Here is a 23,555-nt window from a genome sequence, read left to right as displayed (position 1 = left end):
TGAATTTCATTTTGCAGACAAAAATAAATACAATGTCAATATTTATATATAATATTCTAATATAAAATAACATATCATTATATGAAAATATTTCGTTTGGATAATTGAACATTCATCCAAGAGATAATAGAACAATGTTCTATATAATAAAAATTTTTTATTATATAGAACATAATACGTAAAAGATAAGTTTATATAACTTATAAGTTATTTCTTTATTTATTTTGGGATTAATTATATTCTATGTGCAGTAAAAAAAAAAAATTAATAATAATGCACTAATTAATTATTAATATAATAATATTATAAAATTAATTAAAATTAACTCGATTAAATTTATATATATTTCGAAAAGGTAATTATGCAAAAAAATTTTAGAATTTCATTTTCTATAATTTTCATTGTATCATTATGAAAATAATAGAATATTATATATTATTATATATACACTAATTGCTTACTTAATTATCGCAGAATCGAAACTAAAACACATTATCTAGTAAGTAGGTGTTTCTTAATGTTAAAATTGTTATCTTATTTCTAGATTTTATTCATTTTACTGGCACGTACTCAAAGAAAAAAATACATTAATTCTTTTGTAAAAATTATTTTCGATTAATAAAAAAGCAACATATACTATTTTTAATTTAAAAATTTTAAGACAAAATATAAAAATTATAATTATTCTTTTATCATCATTTAAAGAATTGAACAATAAGATAGATATAAAAGAAAAAATAAATTGTAATTTTTATATAAAAGTTTGTTTTTTTAAAAATAAAAGAAAAATTAAATAAACTAATAAAAAAGCAAATTACAATATAAATGAGATTCCAGATTTCAGAAATTGTAGTATATAGTATAGTAATATGTACTACATATATAATAAATAGAATAGTAGTAATATTTGTATATTGCATACAATAGTATATATAAATGGAATTTCGAGGAACGTGATCATTGAATCCAAACTATTTCAATACATTCAATGCATACCATCATAAAAATTTATTAGCCACAGCTTTAACTTTTTCAAAGTAGAATAAATATTCTAATTTAATTAAAATTATTTTCCATTTTCGAGGAAATAAAAATTATTTATTTATACAAAAATATATAAAATAAAATCCTCGATAATTACATTTTTTAAAATTTTCAGTTATTACATTTCATTTATAGAAAAAATAATAATCGAAAAATCACTCTTATTTCATAATTAATTGAAAATTTTAGTAATTTAGATTTCTGCTATAAGAAGCAATGCTATACAACCTTTTATTCACCTAAAATTATTACATTCATAAAACGTTATTATTCAGCCAATTACCGAAGTTAATTAAATTTTGCTTCCTACAAAGAAATCCTACAAAAAAATAAATTAATAATATAAAATAAATTAAAGAAATCAATATATATAGGAAAAATTATTAACGAGATAGACATATATGATAGGATGCACAATATCGTAAGTATACGTAAAAACGTGCATCGCGCATGCGCACATCGAACCAATTACAGAAGGCGTTTTCGAATATTTGTAGCTTAGGTTAGTTGGCTGGATTTATGAGCTGTAGAGACAGTGTTGGAAGAAGAGTCGGTGTCGGCGTTCGTTAAACGCATCTTTAACAGACCGTTGATGAGGTTTGTCCATTAATACGTATTCGATGTCGTGACTCGGGACGCTGTTTCGTCTGATGAGAAAAGCTTGGATCGCAGCCAAATATTCGAAAATCGAGGGGACGAGAAGACTTGCGGTATTTCGATGAGATCGGGTATCATTGGTTCGATGAAAGTTACGTACCGCTTTGCTATTTAACAGTGTTGCGATAATATTCTAAAACAGTATTCTCTATTTTGAGTTTGATTCTCCTTTGTAATTCAAATAACTTGGGATACAAAGTAATAAGGAATTTTTTTATATAGGTTATTTTTCTCGTCAATAGACTTCAAAAGCAGTGCAGCCATTTAAATATTGACAATTCTATTTTTGTACATAATGATTTGTCTATGCATAGATTAGATCGTTATTCTATTATTGAATACTCGACGATAGCGGGTATATAAGTTATATTTCTAATGAGATTACAAACTATGCACATAAAATTATCTTCGCAATATAGTTAGTTTTTTTGATCATTGATATAAGAATTTACATATTTATTTTGAATTTCTTAAATTTAATGATGGATTTATGAAAAATGAAAAGGATTACCATCATTTTATTCCTATGATTAATAATATTACCTTTCTATAAATAGTCATATTATTTTATTTTCAGGATTAATTTCTTATTATTCTAAACTTCGAAAAAATTATAAAATATTTAAATATTTTAAGTAAGTACATAAATATCTAACTTAATGTACAAAATTTTAATTTAAAATGTATAAAACTATTTTCAATAAAAATAAAAACTTGTTTCAAAGAAATTTAACAATTGAAATTTCCTAAACGATTCAAGATAATACTGAGATTTCAATAATTAGATCACTTTAATATTTCTGTTAAATATTGCAATATAATATATCAAGATAAATAAATACTAAAAATCATTAACTAAAAATTATAGCATTACTCTGTAAAAACTTTTTGCAATCTATAGGTTGAGAACCACTCTTAGAAAAATCCACGATTTTTCGAAGTTACTGATTCGATATTCATTTTCCTCCTTTTCATTTTTCCTTCGAACAACGGCCGCTCTTATTTTTTTCTCGCGATTTCGACGAAGGATAAAATTTGGCATGCATATAGGTATCTCCAAGAGATGAATAACGAATATGAACTTGCTATTTTATTCCCGTGTTTGGCATCGACTCAAAAAATTTCTTTTTTCTCTCGAATAAAAAACTGGTAATTTCTGTTGCGAGGGGAAGCAAGTTAATATATATTTCGATATATATAGTGAGGGACAAAAGTTTTCGTACATTATTTTATAAAAAAATTCATTTAAGCTAAAAATTCAAATTTTAATAAAAATTCTTGTGTATATAGAGCAAAATATATAAGAAACAATATTTTTGTCAATTTTTTTTCAAAACGATGAAATTTTAATATTTCGTCAAATTTTGAATATAATTTTGCCTATGTTCTATTTTTTCCATTAGAGAGTTATTTTTAAGAAAATCTTGTTAAAGTTATATTTCAGAAAATAAATATCAGAAAAAATGCTCTGTATATATATATATATATTTATGCTCATTAAATTTCATTAAAAATAAAAAATTTGTTTAAAAAATTAAAAATTAATAAATCTAGAAACAAATACATGTTATGAAATTAAAATGCAAAATAAAAACTACGAGTTGTTAGAATATTTCACGCATCAATTCTTATTACTTTTCAAAATGCAAATGTTCCAATCATAAGCAATAACGTAACCGAATGTTTCCGGTTGTCCTTGCTATCGATGAAATTCAGGGTGGAGTTACTAACAAGGAAGCATCGATGACCCTAATTTCAAATGTCATCGAAGTCTACCATCGCTTGAACGAATGCTCAAATCGAAAATGTCCCTCATGGTAAATGGTGCGTCACCAAATCGTCTATTCTTTTCGTTCAGAAGACAGGCTGTTGTACTAGATACGAAGCAACCGAATATTTAGTTGATTCATTGGATCAAATAATAGCAGCCTATTAATTTCGATACTGGTTCACTCATGGTTCACATTTATAGTATAAGGAAGAGCAAATTTATATTGACTTCCGTTCCTATAGTTCAGTTTATTATTAAAAATGATACTGGTAATAAATTCTATTGACTAATTTATAAATTGATAGATATTAATTCGATATTTATTGAATATTCAATCTTCTATAATTTATTAATTTTAATAAATTTATTTATTAGATGATACATCATATCGTTAATAAGATTAGATATTATTATTAAGAAATAGTATTTTATTTAAAATAATATATTTTAATTGATTCCGGTTTTTAATTATTACTTTTCTGATTTTTAAGAACACACGAATTATCAATAATATCTTAAAATCTCTTCAGCTTAATTGTAAATAAAATATAACTAATTTTAAGTTTAAAATTTATTTAAAGATATTTCTATTAAGATATCGATACCTATTTGTAATTTCTAAAGAGATTAAATAGATATCATTATAGATGCATAAAGTATCAAATAGGTATCGATATCTCCAGAGATATCTCAAAAAAATATAAATACAATGAAACAAAGTAATATCCAATATCTGACTACGAGATATTCCTATCAATTTCTAAAATTGTTAATTTAAAGCAAACATTATCGACATTATCTATGATTCATAAAGATTTAATTGTTACGAAATAATTAATTATTATATTTTGACATTATTTATCGAATTATTGGCAAAAGAAAAATGTACATTTTTTTGTTTACTATTATATTATTACAAAATAGTGTAATCGAAATAATAGAATTAATTAAAATTCGTACAATATCAAACATGACTATATTTATATTATTGTATTATTGTATTTTAATTACTCAATGATTATAAGCTATACACTTATTACATTCTATCTATTATGTCTCATTAATTATCTCGTTAATATTTCTCAGTTTTTTCCTTGATAAATACAATAAAATGAGACGAAATCCAATAACATCAATCAATTTTCAAAAATCCATTTGATCATATATGATGATCAAGCTATTTAATATTACATCTAATAATTTTGAGTTAGTATAATATTAATTTAATATTTTATTCTAAAATAAGAAATATCGATAGAAAAATAATCCCAAATATAATTTTAATTCGAAAAAAACAACTGTTTTTAATTCGAAATTAGCAATTCTTCTATATTTATTAAAGAATCCATGAAAACGAAAATCCATAAAATTTTATCTGCGTTCATTTAATGACAATGAAAAAACATATTATTTTCTGTTCTTTTATATATATTCGAATAACATAGCTGTTGACTTACTATTTTATGGTTTGTTGTCATCTCATCTCTCATCTCATTGGTCAATCTCAAAGTCATCTCAAAGTCAAACCTAAGCCGAGGTCAAGCCAATCAAAACAATGAATATAACGTCCACCGCAACATTACATTCAGTTTTTTTAATATCCATCCGTTAAACATTATATTATAAAGCATAGGAATCATACATTAATCATATATATGTGTTATAATATTCTACGTCAGTATTATAAGATTCTTATAATATTATAAAGAATAATATCATAAAAGACATTAACAGAAAAAAGATTATAATCACAGTTTTGAATAGAATAACAAATCTATAATATAATAATATAATTAGTCAGTCTTTTATTTACAAAATTAAGGTCGAGTCAATAATATTTACAAAATTAAGATCGAGTCAATAATATTCATAAAAAAATTAAATTGATTCATATATCATTAAAGTAACGATTAAATTTATTACATGCATGTGCAAAAAGAATAAAAATAGCAGATATATAAAATGTTATATGTATAAAAAAATGAATGTAACGTCTATTTTTGACCAATATTCATTTAATCTTGGCAAAAATGGATTATTATATTATATTATATTACAAAATTTTTGGATAGAAGAAAAATTTATTATTTTTTAAATTATGAATTTTATATTAACATACATTTTAAAATTCACTATTCACTAGATTTTTAATAAAAGAAAGATTTAAATCCTCTTCTAAAAATGCATTATTAAAAATAATTTAATATTGAAATATATATAAGTAATCGATTGTTATTTCGAAATAAAATTATATCTAGAACATTTATATTTGACTTTTGTAATTGAATATTTTAATATTGAATATAGAGTGAATATCATCAATATTATATCGATTTGATCACTATCCATGCTTATTTGAATAAATTTTGAATAATAATGAATGGAAATAATGATTAATTTCTTCTTTTAATCATGGAAAATATTACGGTATAAAAGATGAATTTATTTAACTTTGTTTCCATTTTTAATTTACGTAAAATGAACGAGTAAAGTTTCTTTTTGATGTAACGAACAACTGGTTGGAGCTGGATTGCAGGGATTTTAATTACTAAAGATAATGTCTGTCGGCCTAGTTCACGAATCGGTCTCGCATTAGCACAGGTTTTGGCACATTTCCATTAGCTTTACAAGTAGTCAGGCAACCGCGACAAGATTTTTCGATCTTTGTGATCTAAGTTTACGATCAATATTCTACGATGAAATTTTTGATTTTAGTTAAAATATTTGTATGCTAATTTATTTGAAAATCTTTTAATTCATTTCAATCAAATAGAAAAATGATAGAATTTTTACAAAATTTACTTTGATCATAATAATGAATAATTCATATTTTTTAGTAAATTTTATAATATTGTTAATTCTAACTAAAAGAAGAAACGAAGATGAAAAAAATATTAAAATTGAATGAAATTCTTTTTCATATAATTATATCAAAAATATAATGAAATCATGTGTATTGATTGAAAAAAAATTACAAATATATTTTATTTATTCTTTTTAATTAATTATTCTTTTTAAATTAAATAGTGACATCATAAGTTATCTTAGAATTAATAAAAATGTATTCTTTTTTATTCCTCATTACCTATATGATTAAAAACAATAAAATATTTATATATAATAGTAGAATATTATCAATAAAAGCATATTATCAAATTTTATATATATCCGAAAAAAGTATCTATACATTATATAGTTTATATAATCATAATATAGATATAGTTTAAATAATCAAGTTTATTTATATATAATATTATTAATCGTAAAGATTAAAGAAATAATTTCATTTAATTTACATTTTTTTGTAAAGAAAATTAATTTTTTAAATTTGTATTGTCTTTAATTATCCATTAATTCTATTCATTAACTGAGAAAATTTAAAAATATATTAACAACTTTAATAGGTTAACTTTATAAAATCTTCGATAAGTAGAGAAAAAAGAAATTAATAAGTTTTCAACGAAAGCATTGCGAAGAATCGAATGTAATGATGTTCTAGTTTATATTATACTGATGTTAAATTTAATCGCGTGCAAGCATATAACGCAATGCGATGAGCTCTAATGTTCAAACGTCAAATGGTAGTTAACCGGCACGGCGCGCGCATCAATTTCGAATGTAACGTATGTATATGTAGAAAAAGGCATCAAGATATATTTTTCCGCACTACTAATCCTAATTTATCATGTTAAAAGTCACAAAATTACATCAAATCAGAATCTTTTTCTGAATATTACAGAAAATATTATTAAAAATATATGCAAAATTTTTCTCAATTAAATTTTTCTTAATTTTCATTTACTGTTATTATATTTATATATTATATATGCCGTTATGTATTCACTATTCACTTCAAACGTAAATTATAATAAAACAAAAATAATTAATAAAATATACATTTGAATAATGATTGGAACTTTTTCGTAATTGTTCAAAATGATCATAAATTGAATTTATTATTGCAATAGAAAGTTATATTTCGATAATTTATGTAATTTATTTATTTATTTTATTATAATTATTATAATGGATAATTTAGAAGTAATAATATTTTAATGATACAAATCATTATAAAATAAGATGGTATTATTTTTATATTAATCATTTATATAAGATGAAATCTTTATTTTTTTTAATAACAGAATATATCACAGATAAAAAAAATATATTTATATAAAACAAAATTGTTTCTTTTATTACACCACACTTTTCAATGTCTTCAATAATAGTTTCTTTAGATTTTTTAACCACTTGGTTAAACACATATCTTAACTTGTGGTAACATACATTACATATGCATTATAAATACCACGTTTTAAGGTCACAGATGACTTTTTCCCGAGGAAGAGTCTGGAAGAGGAAAAGATGTTTCGTTATTTGAAACGTTTTTTTCACTCTCTAGATAAACTCATCCAAAGTTTAACCTACCTATTTTAGAATCCTTTCGCGCGCATTCAAAGAGAATTCCTTGAAAAGGTTCTCGTCGTGGATAATGCTGTTGGAGATTCCGCTGTTTCAAAAATAGCCGAAACGCGGGCAGACTTTGAATGAGTTTTATCGAAAAAGAAAGTACGCGTTACGCGTAGGGTAACGTGACATAACTTTGGCTAAAAATAGAAGAACTAACGCGGCAAGCGCGCGAGTTACGTTTACGTAAGATAGATGGCGTGTACAAGAGAAGGAAAAAATAATATAGCACATAGTGCTTGGATAACAGATGCATGTCGGCATTGCACGCCGCGATATTTATTCGTTATAAGCTCAGTTTGAAATTGATTACGAGGATATAATTGCTAGATTTACAAACTTCTTATTTTATTTTTGCTGAAAATTAAAATCGTAGGAAATAAAAAATAAAAAAGGATTAAGAAACTATAAAAAAATTTATGATGTATTATTATTATTTCAGTGTGAAATTACTTTCACTGGATCCAAGAAGATCTCTTCATTGGTGAGAGTAATTTCTAAACATGTATTCGCGAAATAATCTCAAGTAATGAATAAATAGTAAGAGTATGCAATCTGAGTCTTAAGAATTTGAACTTTGAGACGAGTCGGAAAAATTCAGACGGGATTTCGATACTTTGTAAGTATCTACTTCAAAACTCCACTCGGACGAGAAGTACGAGTGGATAATCGAACGCAATTGATTTGAGAATTCGAGATTTAACTAATAAGAAAATAAATAAATAGATGGAATAATATAAACAGGAATATAAATAAGAATAAAAAAAATGATAAGTCTTTTGAAAATGTTAATACCATAGTACTTAAATGCAAGTTTCTATTAAAATATTTTTATTTCGTTCATATTCTTTTTAGATTTATTGAATGGTCCATGTGTCTATTATAAATAGAGAACGATCGGTTCAGACAATAGGAACTCATTTAAAATTCATTAAAACCAGACAATCTCGAAAATTTCTTACCAATAAATGGAGTTAAGATAAATGGAATTCTATTGTAAAGGAGATTCGTTCTTCCGGATACTGTGAATTGTCCGACACGGATAATGTCATCCCATGAGAAAGATCACTTGTAGAAGTTTTTACCGTTTTACCGGAACGGGAAATAGGTAACCCAATTCATTCTCACATAGAGAATTCTCGATTTATTTACGCGCCAAATATGAATGGAACGATATCGATCTTTTTATACACACAAACTAAATCTAACAAAAAACTATATAAGTTTTTTATTGATTTCCATTTTTTAATCAAAACGAAGAATTAAATATACGTTATGAAAGCATTATCATAAATCTAGAAATTTAAAAATTATACTAATTAAACAATAATGTGTTGATTTAAATATACGTACATGTATAATATATCTATAGAGATAATTCTCAGATAATTAGAGCCAAATACGTACATTATAACAACTGAAAATAATGAATAATTCTATGCATTATCTTCTTGTATTACTTTGCGTATATGCAATATTAAATTTAGTAAAAGAGTTAATCACGATTGCTGTCGTCGCATTTATATCGGTGTGATTACACCTTTAATCAATCTTCAGTTCGATTCACGATATTTTTCCCAGTTTGAATGGATAAAGGGCAGATAGAGAGATGAAAACGTAAGCGTAAATCTCGATCGAGCACGATTTATTATCGCGCCGCGCGAGTTTGACGCAACGGTGGAAACCGAATGAACACTATCGCGTTCTCCTGTCAGCGGCACATACAGTTAAATGTCGTAAAGAGAGCGTGAGAATCGCAATGACCTAGAGGCAGAAAAGTAATGGTGTGAGTAGGGTTGATAAAATATGACAAACATCGAAATGTCGGCATTAAATTGTCATCGATATTTATCGATACATTGAAGAGAAAGAACATTAGTTTCGCAATATCAATATTTTTTGTAATTTATTCGAATTTTAATGTTTTTTTTTTAAAGTTTATTTTATCAAATATATGAAGTTTAATCGAGACTAAATTTTTTAATAATAATAATATTTTAAAAATATTGATATGAAAAAATGAAAAAAGTTATTAAATTGAAATAAATTTGATGTTTTCTAGTTATAAATATATATGTAATTTCTTTGATTTAATCATATTCTAAACACATAAATTTACATTATATCTTAGCAGCCAATATAATATTAAAAATTTGATAATAAATATAATCTGAGAATATTAAAAATAATTTTAGAAAATTAAAATATACATTATTTAATTCTGTAATTTCTATAACTATATTTATATTTTATATTTTTACATTATTTATTAAATAATACTTAAATATTATGTAAATTATATCAATTTCATCTCATTTTAATATAATATAATCAGAAATATCTATCAAATATGAAAATAATATTTCCACTAACAAAAAACCAACAATAATAAAATTCCATTGCATACTGTTCATAAAAAAGCTTATCTCGTCAATTAGAGTAGCACATCATATTAATCGCTTGACTGATTTCCCCGGAGACTTGTCTTAATAGTAGAGATAAAATTCTCACATTTATCATGAACCTCAGTTTCATATTTATATCACAGAAACACTATACACATATCATATCTAATTAAAGTAATAAAAATTGATTAAAATAACTTATACGTCATTTCTTTTAATGCTATAAAATTCACAAAAATTTTTATTTTAATTCTTAAGTCTTTCTGCTCAGCAAAATACAAACGAAAGACATTCTGATCAAGTTATATCGAAATAAAAATTTAATTTTATTATTTCGTGAATGTTCAATTTGGTTTTCAATTTTCGTTATCCAAAAATATTTATATATAAATAAAAATATAAATATAAATTTATATATAAATATAATAATTTTTATTCAAAAATATTATTCTAAGGTAAATTCAGAAAGACTTATTAATCAAGCAATGTTTACAGTTTCGATATAGATTGCAAACATGTATGGTAAAAGCATCAATGCATCATTGCCAACAGTAGGTAAACACATACAAATGACAGTTCGTTTCGCCTATGTAAGCGCTATAGTCACGTGATACAGGCCGTAATTCAACGAGCCTACCATACATCGTTAGGAAAAGTAACCTAACCTACGATTATGAGTAATTGACACGTTTCGCAATTGTGCATCGGTTTTCAGTTCCAGTCTTATCGAAAATGTGTCGTGTTTCTTTGAAGAAATGCTAGGTTGGAATGGGTTGTTTCGTTCTTTGCAATCTAGATTCTGGTCTCTAAAGAGGATGGAATCCAGGTCCAGATCCATCTCTCATTTCCAAGAAGAATTTCGACGAAATAAAACGTTTGTGGTTAAATAGGTCAACCCCTGTATGTTCGTCGTCGCTCGATCGCGGTATCTTTCCGATGTTCTGTTGGCCCAAAAAGACTTCGTAAAGCACCAGGAAAAATACGAAAAACTGATAAACGGATCGGAAATCGATTTAACTGTGCCGCCAAAGAATCCGGACAAAACGGAACCGAACAACTTTTCGCCGATATAATTACGAGTTTCGTATCGAGTTAGAATCAGGAAACGATTCGCTCGACAGGAAGTCTATGTGTCTCGAAGTTTGATGCAATAGAAAGAGTATTACGATGTAAACTATTGGCCAAAAATTTTCAATTAGAGTACCGATTATCGAATCTACTGACATATTAAAATAAATTGTAACATTTCTAAATCGAAAATAATCGATTTCATCAGACTATTTATTTAATAAAACATAATTTATGTTTAATTTATTTTATGATAAACACATACTATATGGAATACTATATATAATACAGTGCACGTCTATTCATTAAAAAGAAAAATACGATAATTTTTTATTCTTTTAAATCCAAGTAATTGGCTTAAATTTTTTTTTTTTGCTTTCATCGTTACAATGATGTTATTTTAACATTAAAAAAAAATGATTAATAGAAAAAATAATAAATTACGTTGAAAAATAGAAACAAAATAGAAATAAAAATATTTATTTTAATTTTGAAAATTACGAATATTCTATACTAAATCTTTCTCCAATTTTGTTATCAACGAAAAATTAACAGAAAGAATTTTTCCTTGAAAATGAAATTCTAACCTAACTTTCGGTTCAGTTCTTGAATTATATTAATGATTCCAAACTTTTGGCTAATAAGTTACGCACATATGATGTACACTGTCTAGCATGCGCAATGATTTACGGGATATTTACGTTCCATAATGCATCAGATGAAGCTCTTATCTTACCATTAATATATCGATGATAAAACGTATTTTTCGTTCTTTGTATCTGATAATAAGATAAGAAACGGGTTTTTAATCCGTAGACAACCTGATATATACGACGATACAGAATAGTGTGAAAAGTAAGGCGTGATGCAAACCAACGATTTCGCTGCTGCTGCCACAACAATTTTTCGCCAACGATTACCGTGTTAAATCTCTTCGATAGTTAAGGATCGCCTAAGGCCGCGAGGTGTTAAACTTTTCATTAAATATTTTTATTTTGTAATGAGGAAAAACGAATAAAAAAAAAAAAGTAACATATGCGGCATGCACAAAATTATATACACAACTCGTATAAACCAAAGAGAAATTTCGTTAATAAATCAAAAAATGAATGACTCGACGTCGCAAATTTGTTTTATAACCAAATTGAAAATTCTTTTATGAGACACAAAATGAACAGATGATTATTATTAGTTTTTTGTTTTATAACTCAAACGAGAAGAGAAATTCTCTTACGGATCAAAGATCAGAACCAGCTGGGTTAATTTATTTTATAACGAAAGAAATTCTGTCATTGGTCAAAAATAACAAACGTGACATTCGTCTTATGACAATTTAAATTTTTTTTTTTTTACACGATGGCTCGCGAAGAGTTATTAAACTAAGTTTCTACGTATAAAATAAAGAAAGCTATTTTAAATTATTCTCTTTATATATACAAATCAATTTTTTCCCTACAACTTTTTTTCTTTTCCCCTCATACTTCTCATTTCATCATATTCTTATATTAAATTTTATTTCAAGAAGCAATATCTCTATTTTATATCAGAACGATATTTAAATAATATTCGCGACAAATGCAGTTTCTTTTTCGCGACAGTTACGAAGAAAGAGAGATTGACTAACGGTAACGAGATCGTTACGAAATGATCGGTCACGCTATTTTAGTGCAATTCACGAGAGAAGCGCACCTCTATCTTGGTGTATCACGCGAACAGTGTCCTCCATCTGTCCTTGAACCGGTAATTTTACGAACCGCAAATCCGTCGCGATAATTTTTACAATGCTCGTCATTGAGTATCCACGTTTGATCGAATTTTAATCATCTGTCCCATTTATCTGATTGTAAATTTGTTAATGGAAAACGCAAATGATGAGACATTTCGAACTTTGAACGTATATAATCATTAAAATAAATCAATTATCGTATATTGCAGTTTTATTAAAATTTATTAGTGGTGATTCAAATTTCGAGTATATATATATTTTTTATATAATATTATATAAAAAAATATATTTATATATTTCATGAATATTTGATAAATATAATTATTTAATTTCTTCAATGCTTAAATTTCCAATTTCTCTTCGTACTTATATATTTATATATTTTTGCAAAACGTTAAGAAATAAACTAATCGTTTGTGAATTTATTTGTATCTTTTTTTATCCTCTGAGATGAATAATATAAGGAATTATATACATATACATAAGGAAATCGTAATCCATGTATCAATAAGCAATAACTTTTTTCTTGAATATGCTTGTATAAAGAACAAATAAAGATAAAAAAATATAAAGAAATATGCGAATGATTAGATTAGTCTTTCAACTTCTGTCAATAAATATATTCTGTAAAAAGGATATATAAAATACAAGATTATACAATATATTAAAAAAATGATGGATTTGAAATGTTCATACAGAATACTTCCAGTGAATTAATTATAAATATATACATTCATAGGTTAAAAACTGTTTAAAAGTAAATAAAATATATAAAGAAAGCTATATAAAAATTAATTTCATAACTTATTCGATTTTCTAAATCCATCGATCTAACCTAACTCCATTAAAATTAAATAACCATTAACAATATTTATTTTCAATGGTGTAAAATTAAAATAACTTTTCCGGCTGCAAGTCATCGCACACTCGCGTAACAATGTGAACAATTATATAGTCAGCAGGAAATAACATTTTTCGAGGATAATATTACGACGTAACGTTTTATTGTCGTTCGATTAACGCGCCGAGCGGATGTTATTTAGATCCGTGTCCGAGGCTTAATCTATCCGGCAACGGTGACAAATAAGGCGCAGGATCCGAGAATAATTTGCATTCCCTTTTCGCCGAGCCGCGATTCACGGAAAGCTTTCTCTTTCATTCAGCCCACCAATTACGGGACAATGCAAAATAAATTATTATGTCGCGCGTTGAATTAATTTGTTAACCCGTTAATCTATCGTATAATTAATTAGATAATGCTTCGTCGTATCGATTAACGATCGCATATCCGTGCAATGCAATATTTATTCGTTATAAGCGATGACACTCGAGACCAGCTGCGAGCGCATTAAGGATACGAAATTCTCTAACCTTTCGTTTTCATTACCTTTCATTTTGTTCACAATGACGAACGTGGATAAATACTAGAAGAGAAATTGGAAATTTAAGCATTAAAGAAATTAAAAGAATAATTATACTTATCGTAATTTAATATCGAATTTCGATATTCATGAAAAAAATTCGAATATATAGTATATGTAGAGCTCTATAATTAGCAGTTCGTAACTTTGTATATTCTTACTTAAGAAATCGCCTTAAAATCTGTTAATTTTATAATTTAATTCTTCCTGTTCAATAGGAATTCGAAGGCTTTTTTTATTGTTATTTGGTATTTATATATATAGAAAAAATTTAATTTTGATTTTTTATTTAAAATATTTTTATTATATAATGAGAATTAAATCAAACTCAACATAATTAATTTTAAATCGAAAATTTCTAATTTTATTTTATTCTTCCTTATTCGTTTGTTTTCATTCAGTTCTCATCAGTATTACATGTGGGATAAAAATATCAGCAAAACAAAAATGAATACTCGAGGACCAAAGCCAAATAGTCGTTTCGTGTTAAGAATCTCATATTTCTATATTGTAGTATATGGTACATAATTTGCATTGATTTATTTTAAATCAATACCACTTGAAGTAAAACAAATACTATAATATATAATTGGTGATAATAGGAGGAAAATGGCATCGATTCTAGCCAAGAAGCAACAGTTTGAAATCAAACGTTTTGTTGAATGTAGGCTGGCGACAGTGAGAAAAATTCTCGATGACTAAAACTTTCGAGACATTTTATTTTCGTCGAGACACAATCTCACGTTTTTCGAGTCAAAACAAAAAGAGAGAACGAAATTCGCGGAAAAGTTGCACGAAGAAAAGATACGAAGAATTTTTTTGCGCTGCTCGTTCATCGTGCTAAGTCGTTATACCTTTCTCTCACGCTTTGTCGCGTTCGATTGATATATGTGCGGTTGCGTGCATGCGCGATCGTGCACGTCTAACCTCTATCGCCTTTTCTACGTTTCGTCAAAACCTTGCTTTGACTCAACTAATTGGTTTATGAGTCTCTGTGTTAATTCTTCGTTTTGTAAATAATTTTTTTATATTTTTAACGATAAATTTTAAAAATTGCAGAATATAAATTTAAGTAAAAACAGCTTTTAAACGTAAAATTTAAAGAATGAGGATTTGACACATTTTGTTAAAAATATAAAAAAGAATATTAAAGTGAAATAGATACACGATTGTGCATAATATAAGGGTTAATCTTTAAATTGTTATAAGCTAATATAATATAATATATAGATTATTATAAATTAATAAAATAGTTTGAATTATATTTAAAAAATTTTTTACAAAGTTATGAACAAAATCATAGAAAATGATATTTAATGATTCCATTATTGGCATAATAATTTATTAAAATTTAATGCAATTTAAATTTAATATGATAAGTTTAATTCGAAATTAATTGCAAATTATATAATATGGTAGTTACTAAAAATATAAAATTCTAGTTTTACTTTTCTTTGCTAACGATGGAATAGAAAATAATAATTAGTGAAGACGAAGAAGAATAGAGAACAAACATTTAAAGAAATTCATGTTGTATTGGCCGTGTGAAATTATTCGCTTCACTGGGTTTAAGAGGATCCCCCACCATTCTAAGAATGGTAGAAATAATCCTCCAGATGTGTGGAAGAACAGTATAAGCTTCGTAGCACAGAAGGATATATACATTTTAACAAACGTGGACTAAGTTGAAATTCACATTAGACTAAAATGCAACATCTGACTATATATTAATTATACTGTCCTCTTAAAATCTAATCTTTTTTTATTTTTCATATTGAAATGTACATAATTCTTTAATATTTAAATATGATTAGAAGAAATATGATTAGAAAATCCTACGTGCATTTTGAAGATTTGGAATCAAATTCAATTTATTTTTCTTAATAAAGACATCACAAAAATGATAAAAATTATAATTTTCATATATTTCAAAATGTTAAATGAGATAAGATATTTCAATTACGGAGAATTAATATAGTTGAATATCATGTAATAAAGATTAAGATTTCGACATATAAAAAAATAAATACGGCAAAGAAATCACCGTGTTATAAAGAGATAACTTGGTTCGCATGGGTGATTGTCACTGTCAAGGTTCTATAGGGGAGACCGATTGCCAGTCGAGTGGTTAACTACTACTCGGTTAACCGGCGTCTTTGATCTACTCTAGTTTGCTCTAGTTTGTACAACACCCGTGCGTTTATTCGCTCGTGAAAATTCCATCGTTTCTTTGGAAATCTCGTAATTTGTATTTCGAAAAGTGAAGTGTGCCTCGAAAGTAAATGCAGAATATTTTAAAATTAATATGATTAATTTTTTTAGGTTACAATGTTGCATCGGCAATAAAATTTATAAAAGAAACTCAATTCTAAATTAATATATGTATACTCAACTTTTCTTTTTAGTCAAATATACAATTTTTTGTAAGCAATATGTTATTATATACAAGATACATATTATATTATAAAATAAATTAAAAAATAAAAATAAATTATATAGATATAATGTTATACGTAATTTATACATATTATATTATTCTTTTTCATTATATATTATTTTGTAAATAATATATAGCAATATATAAAAATAGAATTTGCCATTTTTTTATATTATTTACACAATATTTACATTAAATGATTTGATTTAAAAAGATGTTTTTGATTTTAACTTTTGTTTTTTAATTCCATATTGAAAAGAAAATTTTTCGATAATTTTCATTACTATAATTTGTTGAATTGATTAATAACTTCTGTTTCTGATAAGGATTATTTCCTTATCAAGTTAACGATGAATATCTTAAAAATTCATTGTTATGATGAACATTTTCTTTTCATATTCTAAAAATTATAAATTTTTTTATTTATATAAATACATAAAAAATTTTTTAAAGATTTAAAAGTTAGATCATAAAGGCTTAAAAATTTATAAAAGAAACTCAATTCTAAATTAATATATATATATACTTAACTTTTCTTTTTAGTCAAATATACAATTTTTTGTAAGCAATATGTTATTATATACAAGATACATATTATATTATAAAATAAATTAAAAATAAAAATAAATTATATAGATATAATGTTATACGTAATTTATACGTATTATATTATTCTTTTTTATTATATATTATTTTGTAAATAATATATAGCAATATATATATAGCAATATATAATAATATATAGCAATATATAAGGCTTAAAATCATTATTATACCAGACACTGATATCTCCGCTCGAATAAACAGTTTTTTATGTTTTTTCGTCCTCTTATTATACATTATATCGATAATACAGGAGCGAAGGTATCGCTTAATCAGACGTTCTAGTATTATCCATATCGAGGATGATCGATACCATTATCTCAAAGCAAACGCGAACGGTTTCGCTCGGTCGGTTCGTTGACCCGTACCAAGAGGAGGAGAAGTGTGCGGAAGGTTGTGAACGCGGAACAAAGAATTCCAGGAGAGTGGCGGTCGCGATGGCTCGTGATCGAGGTTTGGAAAAACGAGACGTAAACGCATACGTGTGGTTGCATGGTTAGTCAGAGTTGAAGTCGTATCGTTCGTTTCGCGGAATTGAAACCGAAGATGAAAAGAAAAATTTTGTCAAAATTGGAAAAAAACACTCTTAAGTATGATACTTTTCTTGAAATTAAAAAAAAAATTTTTTAAAGAAATATAAATATATCTATTTCGTATATAATGTAATAAAATATATATAGAGATTTATGTAAAAATAATATAATCCTAAATATAATGGAATAATAAAATAAACAATAGAATTAATATTCTAAATCATTCTAATCATCTTTCAAAATTAAATAAAAAATATAATCCTAAGTATAGACTAGAAAACAATTGCTGAAAACATTTACTAACAAATAAATATAAAAATACAAAGACTTAAAAATTAATAGTAGGTTCTAATTAAAGATAATTAATATATTCATATATTATTATTTATCAAATCGCTAAGATACAAGATTGCAATGTTTCCAGCGATTATATGCAATTTCAAATGATACAGAAATAAATACATATACACTTTCTCCAAATAATGACAATCATATCACTATTAATTACTAAATTTTTTTATAGAATACACTCTCAATTTTAACATTGAAAAAGATAGATATACTTTCTTTTCCTTCCAATTTTATATTCTACAAATTAACTTTACACAATGTCTTTTATGTTCAGACTACACGCTACATTCCCTATACGGCCATGTTTCTCTTACTTCTGGTCACTGCCAAGGTCCCATAAGATGCGCAGTAGCGTATGGAGCAGCAACAGCCGGTTAGCTAGTGAAGCACGTCACGCGTTGCTACTTGGTTGGGACGATTGGCTGTATCGCCTGTCTTGCGTCTACCAGCCGCATTGTCAGAGATGGGACGACGAGACAAAGAACGTGACTTGTAAGCCAACTTACCGTTGCCGCTGCACCGACTCGTCTCGACTCTCCATGATTAAAATAACCATAGAGATGAAAAGAATTGAACTGTGAGTATCGTCAACTGAATTAATCCTACATACAAAATAATTTTATCGAACATTTATGCGAACTCTTTCTCTTTTATCATTGCCACTCCCCGAAACGAACTCGAAAGCTACGAGAGAAAGTTACCGACTGAATAATATCGACATACGAAAGAAGAAATGTTTTTTTGTAAAATGATCACACGAGTTTGAAAAAAAAAACTCAATGATTAAGAGAATATGTTCCCAGCATTATGTGGCGAGTTGGTATTTATGGATTGCGACCCTCTATTTTGTTTGAAAAACTTTAATTTGTAATAAACTTTCGATTTATCATTCGCTTTATTTTTTCATCGAATGAGCTTCGGAAAAAAATATTAAAATTTAAATTGAACTTTTAGAAACTTTTTTAGAAATTCTTATAAATTTTGACATTAAAATTTGTTTATAATATTAATCTTGTTTTTGAATAAATAAAATATATTGCATTTATTCAATTAATACTTTAATTAATATTATTTTCAGTAAAGCTGTAAATATTAATAATTTTATTGAGAATTTGGTTATTTTATATTGGAATTTAACATTTTGCTGAAAACAATCGTTACATTCATTAGAATTAAGATACCAATCCAATAATCTCACAGTTGATCGGTGGATGACCAGTAACCAGACGGAAAACCATTTGGATTCCCAGTCAACCAGCAAATAACGACGAGTACACGAAGCACCGTTACAGAGATTGCATCACGCAACGAGATTATTGGTCACCGTAATTCAATTATATTGTTTCAAATACATTAATTGCCAAGAAAAAATCCCACTATTACGATTCCTTGTAACACATTCAAATTCAACGAATCTCTACGTATTATGTAAAAAATTTGCAAAAATAAAAAATTAATTTTAAGATCATTTTTAGATTTTAAGATTATAACAAAGTCAAAAGTTTTTGATGCAACTGATTCGAAATCTACGAACACTAAATAAAACAAGAAAATATATTTTTTTAATAAATAGAAAAAATTATAATTAATAAGAAATTATAAAATATGAATATTTTAGTAGTAATAGATCGATCAAATCTTTATCACGTAAAGAAATATAATAATTTGAATATTTAAAAAATACAAAAGTAAAAATAATAATTAAAAAAATTAAATAATAGCTCTAATGTTGCTCTTGCCATAGTGTTGAACCTATTAATTGTACAATTTTTATCTTAAATCCAGTTTTTAATTAAGGTGTTCGTTCGAAAAGGAAAAAATATTAAAATTCTTTCGAGAGCAAAAGTTAAATGCACACGAAACAATACACGGCTACATAAATATTAAAAATTACACAGAGGTTCAAATACCTTTAATTCACACGTACCATTGTAATACGTACCATTGTTAAATAAATTCAAAATCTTGATATCTCGATTTGAATTTAGTTAACATCTCCAACTTTAGTAATACAATTCGCCTATTCTTTCATTAAAGCAAATGTCTCAAGGGAAATTTCGTCTACTTTCGCCAAATCAATGGCGGGAACTAATGGAAACATTCGTTCCTCCCGATTGTTTACGGTTGGTATACGACTAACAAACAAGGCATTAAAATCTAAAAGAGAGGCACGAGCGATTCGCCTACGTGCAAATTTTCTTAATTTCAACGATTTAGTCGAGTCACGATGTTATTGTTAGCATAGTTTCTAATTAAAGACGAAGTGCCATGGTAATTGCGCTTCTTTTCCAAGTACCGTCTTTTGTAGCGAAACGATTAATTTCTTTGCTTTGTATCAGCAATACACGTACCGTATGTTTAAAAAATAATCGAATTGACAATCTACACAAAATAAGGTGGTTTCCTTAATTTATGCAATTTACTTTATCACTTCTCATCATTGTCACTCGTATTATTTTCTTGCTTGTGAAAAATTCATAAATATACATAACCTATAAAATTTCACAAACAAGATGGCGTCTCCAGAAAGCATAAGAAAATGAATCACGTTATTTTTCAGACATACTGTATACATGTATATTACCAGAATCCAACGTGGCATTCAGTGAAAATATTTTCGACGATATCGCGTTTATCCTCACTATTAGCATACTTCCTTAGACCTTCTCGACGCGTACAATCGGTTAACGCTCTGATTAATAGGAAAATGATACACGGCTTTTGAAGCCACGTTTCGAAACAGTCATCTTTCCTTTCGATTCTTATTCGGAATATTTCTTTTTTTTTTTTTTTTTATTTTCTCCATCCAGATTCCAAACAAATCGAGGATCTTGCATCGTCCAAATCTATTTTTGACACTGTTCGAATTATTGTATAAATGTTATAATAATTAAAAAGAATTATATATCGTGCGATATAAACTAAGTGGAAAGATGTTGATAAAAAAAAGAAACGATTTATTAATAAAAATACAAATTTGGATTTATTTTATTTAAAACTTAACAGAAATTTTCAAAAAAAATAATGAATTAATAAATTATATTTTATTGTTTATTTTCGCTACAGAAAACTGATCAAAATAAAGAATTATTAATAATTATTGTGTGAAAATATATACTTTATCAATTATTATGTAGCAATTATTTTATAAACAAATAAAATATAAAATATTTATTGAAAATATATAGTTTATTGTAGTAAATTATAAACATATTTAAATTAATTATTATTTTATGATATACATAAAATATAAGAATATATATTAATATACATGCCAAATTATGTGTAAAAGCAGCAATTATTAAATCAAAATAATTATTCTACAAATAATTTTCTAAATTAATTTTTCTAAAATTATCATAAATTTGTTCTTCCCTTGTTGCAAAGTTCTCAATTTTAAGAAGTAACGAGATGTGTAATCGAAATATATTCTTATCGACTTTTTCACCATTATTTATTAAATTGATTATACGTGTCGTTAAAAAATGGAAAACACAAGACAAGCAACAATCTAGTTAGGAAGATAAAGCACAACTTTTAAGTAAGACCTAATAAGGGGAGAAATAACAGAATACAAGGAAACGTGCCACAATCTGCAACAAAAGTCACGTAGAAGCGCTTAAGGCTTCACAGTAGTGCATCTAGCCGTTCCTATGATCCGAACTATGTGCAATTACACCATAGATGTATATACCTGCTTGATTGAATTTCGACAATGGTATATCGATCCGCGTTAAAGTATATTAAACAGTATGGAAAGAAAATTAAAACGATGAAAATTCTAGAGAAATTTACTTCGAAAATAGTTTATTCAATTTAATTTGAAAATTAAATTGAAAACAAATTTTTATTTAAATAAACTTTTCTTTTACGTATCATCGTTGTATATCACATCTAATCTACATGATAATGTAGATGCAATATGTGATCTTTTGGTAAAAACTAACCTTATTTTAGTGATAAACAAACAGTATATAAAGCACATATAAAGAGAATAGTTTTTTTTTTTTTATCTTTTAAAACTCACAGTGTAAACTCTTTTTATTTTCAATGTTAAAATAATTTTATCATTTTACAAAAAGAAATATCTATTAATAGTAAAAACATTAGTTTTGAATACATTGGAAAATAGAAGCGAATAGAAAAAATATTTTATACAAATATCTTAATTATCCTCACATTTAGATATTGACACAAGAATCAATAATTTAATTAAACTCTAAAAAAAATCATTAATTTTGCAACATTTTGCATTCGAATCAATCGATCGAAAATTTTATTAATTAACCTGTTAACTGATACAAATTATTGCCCTAAGGATTAACAAATTAATTAAATGTGAAAAAAAATCATCAATCTTGATATCTGAATCGATATCAATCGTTACGAAAATTTCTTTAATTAATCTAACCTAATCTAACCTAACCTAACCTAACCTAACTTAATCTGACTGAAGTGCAAATCGATCTATATACTTGGATACTGACAAAAAATTTAATAGAATAACTAAACTTGAAAAAAATAATTAACTTTGGTGTGCTGAATCACTGTCGGTCGTTTGAAGAATTTTTTTTTTTTTTTTTTTTTTTGCCATGTACCACCGCCTTCTTTCTAATTTACTTATCATCGTCGGCGTCACGGTAAAGCGTTATCGTGTTTAACTCGTTATCCGTGAACGGCAAACTGTGCTGGGTCCAGTGCAACGAGGCAACGTCAACATTACCGAGTTGCTTCAGCTTTATCATAATCTTTGCTCAGCAAACACCTCTCGAAGAGATACGAAGATCGCGTCTCTGCTCGATGAAAAGGAAAAGGCGGGCTGAGTTTGGTCGACAAGCAGAGTTACAGTTTTTCTCTTTTTTCCCCTCCTTCTTTCACTTTTTTGAAAGGTGGGTTAGAGAACTAGACACGACGATCTCTGTTTGATCTTCCATCAACGAAAAATTTACACGCGCTTCATGAAAATTAACTCCATCGCTGTATCTATTAAAATTCATTTCTTTCTTTTGAGTTTACACTGTGAGTTTTAAAAGATGAAAAAAAAAAAAAACTATTCTCGTGCTTTATATACT

The 23,555-nt window shown here is 26.2% G+C and overlaps 2 protein-coding genes across 10 annotated transcripts in view; one reads left to right on the top strand and one right to left on the bottom strand.

Moving 5' to 3' along the window:
- LOC122717708 (mitogen-activated protein kinase-binding protein 1) overlaps window positions 1-23,555 on the bottom strand; it is a 148,028-nt gene that overhangs the window by 89,173 nt on the left and 35,300 nt on the right. Inside the window, exon 3 of one of the 9 annotated variants that reach the window (XM_043942024.1) lies at window positions 4,930-4,999. The exons of the other annotated variants lie outside the window; for them this stretch is intronic. The gene's annotated coding sequence lies outside the window, so the exon portion shown is untranslated. The remainder of the gene's footprint in view (window positions 1-4,929; window positions 5,000-23,555) is intronic. 9 annotated transcript variants of the gene reach the window in all.
- On the top strand, window positions 1,585-19,863 carry LOC122717711. Its single transcript, XM_043942043.1, has 3 exons — window positions 1,585-1,641; window positions 18,758-19,060; window positions 19,684-19,863. Exons 1-3 carry the CDS (start codon window positions 1,637-1,639, stop codon window positions 19,685-19,687), a joined length of 312 nt encoding a protein of 103 aa, XP_043797978.1. The 5' UTR covers window positions 1,585-1,636; the 3' UTR covers window positions 19,688-19,863.

The sequence above is a fragment of the Apis laboriosa genome, unplaced genomic scaffold (assembly GCF_014066325.1).
Source record: "Apis laboriosa isolate Shangri-la unplaced genomic scaffold, ASM1406632v1 scaffold56_cov145, whole genome shotgun sequence".
NCBI classification, from domain to species: Eukaryota; Metazoa; Arthropoda; class Insecta; order Hymenoptera; family Apidae; genus Apis; species Apis laboriosa.
This window is presented reverse-complemented; position numbering and strand designations above follow the sequence as displayed.